The sequence below is a fragment of the Notamacropus eugenii genome, chromosome 4 (genome assembly GCF_028372415.1).
Source record: "Notamacropus eugenii isolate mMacEug1 chromosome 4, mMacEug1.pri_v2, whole genome shotgun sequence".
NCBI lineage: Eukaryota > Metazoa > Chordata > Mammalia > Diprotodontia > Macropodidae > Notamacropus > Notamacropus eugenii.
Genome location: NC_092875.1, coordinates 366,418,004 through 366,432,217, shown reverse-complemented (window position 1 = coordinate 366,432,217; position 14,214 = coordinate 366,418,004). Strand labels below are relative to the sequence as shown.

Here is a 14,214-nt window from a genome sequence, read left to right as displayed (position 1 = left end):
AAATATGAGAGGGTTTTAGTGGAATTCAAGCTCAATGAGTCAACAGTCCGATGACACTACAAAAGCTACTGCTATTTTAGGCTGCATTACATGATGAGTAATGTTCAGAAAGTAACAGAACCACTGTACTCTACCCTAGTCACACCATTTCATGGTTATTGCTTTGTTCTGAACTTCATATTTTAAGAAAGAAGACTGATGAGTTGGTGAGCATCAGAGGAGAGAGTGATCAGAATAGTGTGAAGTGACACAAGCCATTATATGTGAGAATCAGCTGAAGTTGAGATGTTTGGTATTTAGAGGAAACTTAAGGAAGACAACAACTTTCTTCAAGTATCTGAACCACCACCATGTGAAAGTCGATTTATACCTGGGCCCAGAGGGCAGAACTAAGAACAGTGGGTGGAAGTAGCAAAGAAGCAAATTACACTCCTTATGCTTCACATTTCAACTCTCATTTTTCTGCCTTTGTAATAGCTGTTCATATTAGGAATGCACTCATTCTTCACCTCCAGCTCTGACAGTCACTAGTTTTCTTCAAAACTCAGCATAAGTATTGAACTCATCTCTACCCCCAGTTGCTAATACCTTCCTCTGAGGTTATTCTCTGTGTGTGTATAGTTTGTATGTATGCATGTATGTATAATTTCTCAGCATCTCACAAATACTTAATAAAGTATTTTATTATTTTTGCATTTGCTTAACATAGTAGCATCGTTCCATTTGGACCTTAGTTTTTGTGAACACTCAGATCATTCACTGACCTCTACTAGAAGAGAAATTTCAGAGCATATTGAGTGTTTAGGTGTTTTTTTCTGGAAACCCTAGAGCAAGGAAGTAATATATATGTACTAAGGCTGGACAGGTAAGCTTGCTGTGAAAAACCTTTTTTAGACTGTGAAAGACTTCAAAATGTTAGTCAAGCTTGCCTATGACCCTAAAGGAAACAGAGAGTCACTGGAGTTTATTGAACAAGAGAGTAACATGGTAAGATGTGGAAAACCACGTGGACAGCCATGTGGATAAATGGAGATAGAAGAAAATTAGGGCCTGAGAGTCCAAGCAGGAGACTAATGTAACCAAAGTCCAGGCAAGAAGCAATAAGGACTCAAACTAGGATACTAGTCTTGTGAATGAATAATATTATTTATAGAGCACTTAAAGTTCTGTAAATGATATGAAAAATACAGAGGAGGCAAATTTGACAAGACTCCACAACCAACTGCATGTATAGGAAGAAGAAGAGTGAAGTATTAAGAATTATTCTGAGGTTTTGAACCCAGGTGACTAGGAAGATAGTGGTATCCTTAAAAGAAAGAGGTAATCTGAGAAAAGAGGTAGATTTTGGGAAAAAGATCCTGAGTTCTATTTTGGGCATGTTGAGTTTGAGATGCCTACTTGGCATCTACAGAACAATGAAGTCTGACTTGGTACAATCATCAATATTTAAGATGTACTGCCAACAGAAAACAGAAAGTATACATATTTTTTTTCAGAACTATAATGGCTTCAACATTTGGCATGTTATGTTACAACATTAAACATTCCCATCCACTCCCCTTTTCTCCCTTAAAAAAAAAGAAGAACACACCAATCCAACACCACATCAATTTTTGCTATCTCTCTTCACCCTCTCCTCTGACCCTGGGCCATTACAGAAACTACCTGCTTTTCCTATTTATATTCTCAGCATTTAGCACAATGCTTGACATACAGTAAGCACTAAATAAGTGCTTTTCCATTCATGCATAAAGGTATACTTATTATTCCTAGATATACTTCAAATTCTTATGTCACAAATGTTCCAAACTTTTCAAAATCTTGTCAAAAATGACTGTAACCGCCTCTGGAGCTACACAAAGGACTAGCTGGACTAGACGATCACTGAAATACCTTCTAACCCTAGAATACTTTGATTATCCTAATAAATCTTTTTTGAACCTATGTTCTAGACTTTATATTTGTCCCAATTAAACTTCACCTTCTTATTTTTTGGTCTAATATTCCAGCCTGTTAATATCATTCACTATATCTCTCCCTAAAGAAGAATGCCTACCAGGCAATGTGTTAAATGCTATACAAATATTATCTGAACTGATCCTCGTAACCACCCTGTGAGGTAGGTGCTAATATTATCCCCACTTTATAGTTGAGAAAAGGATCACACAGGCTGACTCCTGGCCTAGCACTCTCTATCCATTGAACTATCTAGCTGCCCCAAAGAGATAGCTAAAGATGGAAAGAGAATACTACTACAAAATACTTTTTCACAGAAATAAAGACATCTAAATAATTGGAGGAATATTCATTGGTCATGGATAGGATGAGCCAATATAACATAAATTCCATTACTACCTAAATTAAATTACTTATTCATGCCATATAAAATTACCCAAAACTTGATTGAGACAGAATTTTTTAAAAAAATAAACTAGTGGAACAAAAAGTCAAGACTCTCACGAGAAATAGTGAAAAAAACCAAACCAGGAAGGAAAGGAAGACTAGCACTATCAGATCTCAAAGTACACAAGAAAGCAGTAATCACTCAAACAAGAACAAAGAAGTCCTTCAGTGGAACAGACAAACAGAAGCAAATGAGTACAGTACCCTAGTATTTGATAAAACTCAAAGATTCCAGTGACTGGAGTTAAGAACTCATGATTTGAGCAAAACTGTTGGGAAATCTGAGAGACAGTCTGGAGAAATCTCCAAATGGGGACACAATTTGGATATAAAGGATGAAATAAAAAATAAATTAGAAGTGCAAAGAAGAGATTACTTGTAAGATCCTTGGAAAGGGAGTTCATGACCCAACAAGGAATGTTCACAAAAGGTAAAATGGATAACTTTGATTACACAGAATTAAAAAGTATTTGCACAAACAACCAATATAGCTAAAATTAAGAGAGAAAAAAGGTGAATGGGAAAAAGCTTTTTCATCAAGTTTCTTTGATAAAGGTCCCAATTTTAAGATCAAATTTAAGATTCAAATTGATTAAGAATTATCTCCTCAACTGATAAACGGTAAAAGAATATTGAACAGGTAGTTCTCAGAGGAAGAAAGTCAAGCTGTCTTGTTTTCTTAAATCATTATCTGGTACTCTAAACCATTAATAATTAGAGAAATGCAAATTAGAAAAAACCTTGAGGTACTATCTGAAGTACCTATCAAGTATTACCTATGGAGTTCAAATCTGGCCTCAGACACTTACTAGTTATATGACCCTAAGCAAGTCACTGAACCCTGTTTGCCTCAGTTTCCAAATCTACAATATGAGCTGGAGAAGCAAATGGCAAATCATTACAGGATCTTTGTCAAGAAAACCCCAAATTGGGTTACAAAGATTCAGACACGACTGAAACAACTGAACAACTTTCACCCATCAGATTGGCTATGGCAACAGAAAAAGAAAATGACAAAGGCTGGAGGGGCAATGGGAAAAGAAAACAAGCACTTTTATATTCTGCCATGGAGCTGTAAATGTGGTACAGCCACTCAGGAAAGTAATTTGGAACTGTGTCCAAAAAGTTATTAAACTGTGCATATATCATCTTGACCTAGCAATACTACTAGGTCAATACACCTAAAATTCATCGGAGGAAAGGATTAATATGCAAAATAAATGTTTAAGTATCTCTTATTTATAGTGGCAAAAAAACTGGAAATAGAGGGGGTGTCCATCAATTGAGGAATGGCTGAACAAATTATGGTCTATGAAGATAATGGAATACTATTGTGCTTTAAGAAATAGTCAAGGGGATCATTTTAGGGAAACCTTGGGAAGATCTGATGAACCAATGCAGAGAGAAATGAGCAGATACAGAATAACATACAATAAAAACAATATTGTAAAAACAAACAAGTTTTAAAGACTTAGGAAGGCTGATCAACACAATGACCAACCACAATTCCACAAGACTCATGATAAAACAGGCTACCCAATTCCTGATGGGAAGGTGATAGACTCAAGATTGCAGACTGAAACATATACTTTTTTTTTTCTGGACATGGCCAATGTAGGAATGTTTTGCTTGACTATACATATTTTATGTAGGCTTTATTTTTTTCTTTTTCGGTGAGGAATAAAATAGGATTCTGGTTAACTGAAAAAAACTGATCTAAAAATAAACATGGGACGCACAAGAAGAAAAAGATGACATTCTGAAAAGAAGCATCTTAAAATAGTTAATCTTTTAAAGTATTTCAATTTTTAGATATGTAACACTTCATAGTATTTTAAATTTTTATAAGAACAAATCTGAAACATACCAGCATTATATCCTGATTCTTGAGCCAGATAGGAAGATCAGTTGATTGGCTCATTGCCTGGAACAAGGTTGCCCTGAGAGCACAGTAATTATCACCTCGAACTCTTCTTATAGAGGTAAATTTCTGAGAAACTTCTTCATAGCCCTGTGTGAAAATGTCAAAGAAACCAACACAGCCATTACTAAATTCAGGTGGTTTAGAAAGTCTTATTTATAAGGGAAAAATTTATTCCAGGTCTCAAAACTCACAGATGTTCTTTAAATAACCCAATCTCCTCTCCAAAAGGAGAGGGGGAAAAAAGGGAGGGGACACTTGGTCTAATTCTCCCTAAAGAGAATTCAAATGCTTTTATCAAAACACTAAGATGTAATTTTTCCCCAATTCAATAAATATTTTTCAGCACTTCTCGTGAACAAAGAACTGTAGGTGCTGGAGAGGAACAATCCCTTGTGAAGCTTACAGTCTAAAAAAGGGACAAGAAATAATACTGACAACTACAATGTGAAATATTATAGGACAACTAGTAAGAAGTTTCCAGCACAAAAGACAATGGATGTGTAGGCAGAGGAGGAGGATTGTTTGTTACCAGCATTAGGTGAGGGGACACAAGGGAGGCTTCATGACAAAGTGTAAGGGATAAGCAATGCTTTACCATGCGAGAAGAACTGGGTAATATGGTTTTCAATGTCTGACCAAAAAAAAAAAGCATACAAATTCACCTGTAGAAATCAGTTTTTTCCAAGAACTAAATTCAAGAGTTAATTTGCTGCTTGAGTTTTCATAATAAAGAAAACTGGGGAGCAAGGTAGAGAGAGTCCTCAATCATGGTTTGCCAAAGACAAAGAAGCCATGTCCAAATGAACATTTTGGGCATCATGCAGCCAAATGAAAAAGAAATAGCATCTGGTTAGGAGTCAGGAGACCCAAGTTCTAGTTTTATTAGTATTCACTAATAAAAATCTGGATGACTTCAGGTAAGTCACCTCTCTAGACTTCATTTTCCTCCTCTGTGAGATAAAGATGGAGGACCAATGTATGCTGTGAAGTGCCTCCCAACTCTAGTATTCTCTGGCCCCCACCTAACCAAAGGACATGACATCAAACCAGAACTCAACAAAATTGTTTCTTCAGGGGGCTAAAATAATATGGACCATATATCTCTAAATTCATGCAGGGTTAAGAGCTCAGAAAATCTTTTTAAATGGCCATCTTATAAGCCTATCAAGTTGCCTTTCTCAAATGTCACTTTCTCAATTGCATCGCTGGCAGATCACAGTCTGTACAAGACTGTTCTCTAACAAGTCCCTATGGTGCAGATATTCATGCTATTGATTAAACTTGGAGTCATGGGCTTTAAATATGCAAGGGTACAGTAAGAAAAGAAAAACTTCTCTATCTGCTCTGAAAGTTTAAGAGTCAGATTTATATACTTGCCCAGAGGGAAAAACCAATTCACTTTAGTTGAGTGTGGGCAGCAAGGGTGCCTGCAGACAAAGCCAAAATTTTCCCTCATAGAAGAAGGCTCTGAATCTTCTCAAGCACATATGCATATATATTTGGATAAATTCCCAGAGTTCTAGCATGGAAGAAAGTATCTTAGCCAGAAAAAACTGTTAAGAGCACATGCTAGCAACTGATTGTCATATCTGGAAGGGACCTTCGTATGGCCCAAGCAGAATGTTCAATTTTTAAAATAATAGCATCCTGCCGAGTTAGTTCCAAAATACATTCTGTCCCCGAATCAAGCAGCTGAATGGACTGTCCTGTCAAAAGAGTCATTTAGAACTCTATTTGAATGGCGAAAAAAACCTGTCAAGCAGGACAAGTTTTGTTTTCATGTAAGTGATGCTGAACTGCATGATCTTAACAGTGACAAGAGAAAAAGTGCCAAAAGTTTCTCAAGACAAATACTAATATGTGGCCAGCAGCCAATGGCTCTTCTCTAATGATGAGATATGGCGCAGTCCTACAATATGGCACCCAGGCAAAAAAACAAGCTCCTCATAGGGCAAGGGACTATGTTCTATACTATTTTTGTATCCTCCAAGGACCTACTACTAGGCACACAGAAAATACCTGCTCAATTGGAACTGAAGTGGCAGATCCCATCCAAACAATACCAGGATACAAAAGAACTATCTGCCCATACACTATAATCCCAGGTTAACTTGACAAGCTGTCCAATCTAAGAGGTAGACTCATATTACTCGCAGTCATAAGAGATGTACTTTTAGACCTGAGCCACTACTTCTCTTTGAGGAATAACTACCCTCTAAAAGAAGACAGGAAGATCTGAGCTTTCCCTGATCCTCATTCCTAATTACTCTAAGGAAGGACTTGGGGGATGTCCCACAGGGCTCCTAATAATGACTAGATACTTGAGGAGAAAAGCAAGTGCCTTACTCCAGGGATTTCCTGCATTTGTAGGACTGGCCTGTAAGTGGTTCACTCAAAGTTTCCATAACCTTCTAAAGGCCGAGTAATAGAAACTGGAAGCCGCCAAGTCCCTTAATATCATAACAGCAGAATGTCCTTCTCTTGCTAAGTCCTGAATCATAAAGAAAAGCACTGGTCTCAGACTGGTCTAACCTAAACCTAAAGTGGGAAATCAATCTTTCAATAAAATAATAATTTATAAACTAGATGCAATCTGATGACCATATATTCAGAATGCAACTAGGATCAAATTCCGTGTGTGCGTGTGTGTGTGTGTGTGTGTGTGTGTGTGTGTGTGTGTGTGTGTGCACGTATATGGATACATACACATATATGTCTTTGGACTCTGCTTCCTCACCCATAAAATCAAGACAACAATATTCTCAGAAACAAAGAAAAACAGGAAATGTTGTTTAGCATACACCAAACTACACACAAACAACAGCACATGCATGTATGCATACATGCATGAATATGCGCTTAGTTTTTAATCACACCTTTTTCATCCGTTTTGCCATTTGGGTATTTCCTCTCCACTCTTTTTTGCAATAGTCCATGATGTCCATTTCAGGGGCCACACTTAACTTGGGCTCTGTTAACAAATACAAAGCAATAATAATCAAGAAAACCTAACAAAAGTAGCACTATCAAAACAAAGGCAACAACTCCCTCTTTCAACAAAATGATGCTGTTCTCCTTATCCCAGGAGAAAGGTATGACTAATAACATGATAAAGTAAAGAAAGGCCAATCTATCATGAGCACTTCTTGTATTCATTTCATAAAATATAAAGGATTTCTGAATAGCATCATGAGATTACAGTTATAAACAAAATTCTTAAAACTGTTTTCTAGAAAAGATGGGCTCCAGATCTGGCAGTGACATAGTAAAGGTTATCCCAAGTCTTTAACCTATTAAAGCTACAAGACTTTTGGGACATCCTGTGTACAGAGAGGGGCAGGTAGGGGGTGCAGTGGATAGAGTGCCATGTCTGGAGTCAGGAAAGGTCATCTCCTTGAATTCAAATCTGGCCTCAGACAATTAACTAGTTGTGTGACTCTGGGCAAGTCACTTAACCCTGATTACTTTGGTTTCCTCATCAGTAAAATGAGCTGGAAAAGAAAATGGCAAACCACTTCAGTTATTTTTGCCAAAAAATTCCAAAAAGGGTCACGTAAACTCAAACATGACTGAAAACTACTGAATAGCAAAGTACACATCCTTGCTTTATAGTCACGCTTTATTATACACATGGTCCACAAAAGCAAAGTAAAGTTTCATAATGCAACAGGGAAATTAATATGTCTCATTATGACAGGTTGTTTGGAGCCTTCTAGAGCTAAGGTGATGTCACAGACATAAGGAGAAAAAATTAGGCTACCAATCCCTCAGACACTTCCCCAAGTAATAGATCTGGCCAAAACAACTACAAGTGAACTACCTTCCTTCTCCCTCCTTCACATGGTTCTTGCCACCACCTATTGCTGCTTCTGGCTGTTGATGCAATGCTTGCATGGCCCCCTAACACTAGCTCTGTGTACTTGAAGCCAAGGAGTAGGACATGAACCACCTCATCCTATCCAGTGGAAGCCTCTTCCAGTGATCACAGAAGAGGTAGTGGCTTGAGGTCCCAAGGTTGAGGGAACAAGTTTGGATCAATGTTTTAGAGATTAAGACTGGACCCATGGTTTAGATAAAATCATGGAACAATGAATGGTAATACTGCATCATACATTTCATGCACAAAAGACTTTCTTCTTCGAAATTTCTCAAACGAAAATGAAAAGAGTACCAATGCATGTACTTAGCCAGTGTCACTCAAATGAAACATACATTTAAAACAACATACTCTTCTGCTACTGAGAGATCAAATAAAATACATAATTGAGACAAAGTTGCTTTCATTAAGGAATTTCAAAAATCTACTTGTACCCAAATTAAACTTTCCTTTGGAAGCACTCTTTTTCCTGACAACTTTTCAATTGCCCAAACTAATTCAAATGTCACAATAATAAACGCAAGATTAAAAAATTGTGAGTGTTATGACTACTTAAAAGCTACTAGATGGCAGAGTAAATAAACTGCTTGATTTGAATTCAGTAGGAGCTGGCTTCAAACATAACCTTATATAATTAAGAGTTTTGTGACCCAGGGAAAGTCACAACCTCTCTCAGCCTGTTTCCTTATCTTAAAATGGGGAGAATAATAGACCTACCTACCCCCCAAGTTGTTGTGGGGACAAAATGAGAAAACATTTGTGAAGCACTGTGAAAACGTTAAAGCATTATAAAAATGCTTGCTACTGTTGTTGTTCATTCATTCAGGCACTGAGGAAAGTGCTAAGGATACAAAGTGGGAAAAAAGCTCCTGCTCTCACGGAGCTCACAACCTAACGAAAATTTATACCTATGTACAAGTGCTTTGTGAAACTGGATGTGAACTCCTTAATTTATCCTGTAAATATTAAGTGCTACATAGGAGTAAAACCTCAAACGTACCTGATAACCCTCTTTCACGTACCAGTAATTCTTTCTCCTTTTCTATTTCATCTTCAGCACGATATATGTCCTCCTCCCTGAAAAAACACCAAATAAAGACATTTTCAAGCCCTTCTTTTTTGTCACATATACTAGTATTTACTTTTTTTTTTAAATGCATTAAAAATTTTCTACTTATATTTTATATGACAATACTGAAGGCAGCTAGGTGGTACAGCAGAGAAGGTTCTGGACAATTCTTATACTCTAATACTACCTCGTAATACAGTCGTCTGTTTTGGCGCCTTCCCCCATGTTCAACAGACAAACAACAGTGAGCTACTTTAGGGCAATAATTGTTCTTCAGCTGCTTTCAGTCATGTTTGAGGCTTTGTGATACCAGTCGGTATGCCTGTCAGAGGACTAACCTGGCCAAGTTAGGAGAAGCTCATTATCAAGTTGGCTACAAAGTGATCAGTTTTTGTCTAGAGTAACTCAAAAAGAACACAAGGCTATAAGTTCTATGATAACATTAGAGGGAAGAATACCATACAGGTAAAATGATGGATCCCTGAATTATTGAAGTGTAGGTATGTTTAGGCCTTATCCATCTATCAAAGATCCTAGCATAGAGCCTTGAGCATATTAAGATGTTCAATTAAATGTTAGTTACATGACAATTAATGAATCTGCCATAGGTGCAAGCTGTCACATTCAATGGAGCAGAACAGAAAAGAGACCTCTTGCCAGTCCACCCCTCCCTTTCTTAATCTGTCTCTAAGTAAAAATCACTTTTCACTTTCATAACATAATAAGAGATATTAAAGAAAACCACCTTGTTGGGAAAGAGGCAAGGGGAAGAAGGGTACTTTCCAAGAACAATGGCTCTGGTAAGATTTTAAGTATAAGGTGTGATGTTGCCTCCTGAGTCCATGCCAGAGTCAAAGCAAACAGAAACTAGATAGTCATAGGGGACTGGTGCATCAAAACTTAAAATAAAATGTGACCTATGTGTTAGCCCCTCCCTTACAAGTGATTCTCAGAAGGCACAATTAAGTTTTACCAAAAAAGAAAACAATTCTTATTATGAAAAACAGCCCTTTTAAAGTGTTTCATAAACATACAGAATACCACTGCAGAATCACCTTTCTCTCATATGATTAAAGATTCCATTCCAGGATAATTTTGTAGTCACCTTGGATATATGTTCTTTAAAATTAGGAGCTAACCAAAGTTCATTCATCAGGGGGGTGACTAAATATAAACAAGTTCCTACCACTAAACATTCACTCAAATCTCCATGAAAACCTATTAGGATGGAGTAAAGAGAAACTACATGGAATGATGAAAAGCTATACATTTTCATGTGTACACAAAATGAGAGTAGAGAGTATTGAAGATAGGAGAGAAAAAAAGAAAGCAAAATTAATGGGTAAAAAGGCAGAGTTGATTGAAAATTCTCTTAACAACTGACGTATTTCTCTTAGGTCTTGTGCATATGTTTATTCTCATGACCACCAAATGGCATAAGAAAAATGTTAATATGGTTTTTATTAGTCTGCACATAAAATAACCCCAAAACTATATGTTTACCAGGAAAAAGGTACAGCTTGAGTTGAATTGCTACTGAATACCATAATCGATCAGCAAGATGCATATCTATAAAATCTTAATATGTATAAACTTAGGAGGAAATAAGTAATATTCTCTATTTCAAAAGTTAAATAAAACATAGTCAACTGACAAAAAGCATAGGGGAAGGAAGGATGGAAGGAAGGAAGAAAGGAAATAAAAATTCTACCAAGGAAAATGGGAATAATTTTCTGAATTGAAAACACTTTCTTCGATTCTTATTGCTGTCAATTTGAGGCTGGGATTTTTGGGAGGGAGTTTTTGAGGCACAGCAGAATGAGGACAAACAGTTTGAGTAGAGAACAAATAAAAACTCTTATTAAAGCATAAGATAAAAGCAGGTAGATAAAAAACAAATCTAAGACCAGAAAAGGTTGTACCAACTTGGAAAAGCTTCACTGACCTTTATATACACACACACCCCAATTGTCTCCCTAGCTCCTTGCTAACATACTACCCAAACCCAACTCCTCTCTTTCAATAGATTAGAAAGTAGACAAGTAAATGTCTACAAGACTAAGAAAAATGGTAAACTCCATCTTGTGGGTATCTTTGAGACTTAGTAAGTCATGATTCATGAATGGACTATGGAACCAAAAAGGTGTATGTATCATATTCGAAAGGAATAATCAATTAGTAAAAGGAGCAGCAGCGTAAGAATACACATGAGAAAAACTATGAACTAAAAGGATAAGTATGGTATATAGCAATTGTGGGAAAGGGATAAACAAAAATTGTTATGGTAAAATAGAAAACTGACCATCAGACCCGAAGAAAAAAATGGATGACTTCATGAAATAGACTGCAAACTCCGCAAAGAGATAACAAGGACAGAAGACTTTGACTGTATGGACATATATTGGAGCTTTCTGGTAGTAAAAAGAAATCAGCAAAATCTTTACATGCTTTAATAATAACTTCATTTTTTAAAAAGGTAGAGGAAGTGATGCAGGGAACTACTATTCTAGACCTGACTTACCACAAAGAAGGAACTGTTTACTGAAGTAGAAATCACAGGAACCATGAGAGGAAGTAGGCATAACATCATAATTCATGACAGATTAGGAGGGGAACATTAGGCATACTTTGTCCACCCTAGATTTTGAGATAGGAGATTTCAAAATATTCAAAGTAAGAATCCAATTACCTAAAAATTCCATAAGAGCAGTTGGTCTCAGGATGGGATGGATTACAGTGAAGAAAAAGCTGACGCAGTAAAGTGAGCAGAACCAGAACAATTTACAGTATAATTATGACACCAACACTGTAAAGTTAATGGATCCTAAAAAACTTAGGAAGTCTGACTAATGTAATGATCAACCACAATTCCACAGGATAGATCATGAAAGAATGCTATCCATATCTTGACAGAGATGATGGGCTCAATATGAGAAATGAAACATACATTAATGTGTTAATTGTTACAAGGGTTTTGTTTTTCATTTTTTCTCCCCCTCCCTGCTCCCATGAGTAGGGGACAAGTGGGAGACAGAAAAAAAAATGTTTCACTGAAAAAGATAAATTTTAAATTAAAAAAACTTAATAGAGTAATATGTGAAGTATAGGGAACTCATTACCCAATTTAAGATTTTTTTTTTTTAAACCATATAAAGAAAATGGAAGGGCTGGTAACTAATGATGAAATGGTTGCTGATCAATGGAATGATAAATCACTAATCCAAAGTACTAAAGACTGGAACACATCACTCACTTTCTGACAACTGATGGATGATGAACTGATGGGTGAAAATGCAGACATTCTCAGACATGATCAATGTGAGAATCTGTTTTGCTGAACTATGAATCTACATGTGTTGAAGATTTTATTTTTCAGGGTTTTTTTGGGGGGGGTTGTTAAAATTTATTGTAGGGAAATGGAGGACAGTTTTTAAACAGGATTAATGAGTAGCACAATTCCATTAGCAATAATATCAAGAAGAAAAATAATAGCTCAAATCAGAATGAATTTTACATTATCAATGAATACAGAATGATAATTAAAGGGACCTCTTCTGGTTCCTTTTGTTAAGGTATGTTGAGGGCAAGAAAAACAAAGACAAGAGAGGATTCATGTCCAGGATGGACAGGGTGATGATCCTGGATAATAAAGACTAAACCAAGATACTCTACTCAATTCTAATTGTGCTTCTGAGTCCTCTTTCCAGGGAGAACAATCTTCAGACTGGAAGGGAACAACAAAAATAGATAAAAGAGAACTGAAACCTAAGGTAAATAAAAGTTGGTAAGAGAACAAAGTTGCTAGCTGCTGTCAATTCACCAAGCTCAGACAAACTATCCAGGGGACTTGAGAGAACTCCAGAATAGAATTGCTGAGCTCCTGTCAGTGATTTCTCTATAAACTTCAGGGAATAGGAAAGGTACAATTAATAATGAGCATATGTTCCAGGGTTCAAAAAGGGGAAGGAGATTCTTGAAACTAAAAGTTCACTTCAATTCTTGGTAAAATATTGGAATGTTTTATATCAAGGGTTGCTTTGTAAGTGCTTAAAAAGAGAAATAGTGACCAGAAGCTTACCAAGAACAACCCAAACTAACCTTTGTTCATCTGTGACAATGTTGATCAATTGATCAATTAGGGGAAGGTTGTACATACAATTTATTTAGCAAAACTTTTGTCAAAGTCATCTGTGCTTTTGTTGTGGACAAAGAAGAGAGATATGACTAGCTGACAGTATGAAAAGTGGCCAAATTCAATGTTATCTACTTTGATGGGCAGTGGAAGGAGTAGAGTGCCTCAATGATCCATGCTTGGCCCCATGCATGTAAAATTTTTATCAATGACTTGGGTAAAGGCATACATGGCATATTTGTCAAATTTGAAAAATGACAGAACGGCTAGGGACAGATCCTTATAAACCACAAAGCTGAGCCAAATCTAATAAATGAAATTTAATACGGATAAAGTCCTGCATTTAGTTTCATAAAAATAACTTTGCAACTATAAGATGGGTGAAAAATGTGGCAGAGATCATGTGGGGGAGTAGTGGTTAGAGAGATCAATGAGTCAAATTTTTACCAGACAGGCACAATTAAGGGAAGCACAGTACCCAGAACATCACCATGCCCAGGGCAGACTCTTTCTAGAATATATTTAGATATGCTAGGAATCACAGTTTAAGAAGATTATTGATAAACTGGGGCATATCTAGTGAAGAGTGGCTAGTAGAAACCAAGTTATATGAAGATAAATTGAAGAAACTACAAATAGTAACCTGCAGATGGACAACACAACTGCCTTCTACTATCTGAACAATTCTAATATTTATGAGAAGCATTAGATTTGTTCCAATTTAATCCAGCTCAACCCCAAAGGGAAGAGCTAAGAACAACAGACAGAAATTAATAGAAAGGCTAATTTCAGCTAGATATAAGGGAATT

General features: G+C 36.5%; 1 protein-coding gene across 1 annotated transcript in view; it reads right to left on the bottom strand.

Annotated features, from left to right (window-relative positions):
* OTULIN (OTU deubiquitinase with linear linkage specificity) overlaps positions 1–14,214 on the bottom strand; it is a 41,367-nt gene that overhangs the window by 15,786 nt on the left and 11,367 nt on the right. Inside the window, exons 2-4 of the mRNA XM_072605447.1 lie at positions 9,205–9,281; positions 7,204–7,298; positions 4,271–4,414 (exon numbers count right to left, since the gene is read on the bottom strand). Coding sequence (XP_072461548.1) covers positions 4,271–4,414; positions 7,204–7,298; positions 9,205–9,281 — 316 coding nt within the window. The remainder of the gene's footprint in view (positions 1–4,270; positions 4,415–7,203; positions 7,299–9,204; positions 9,282–14,214) is intronic.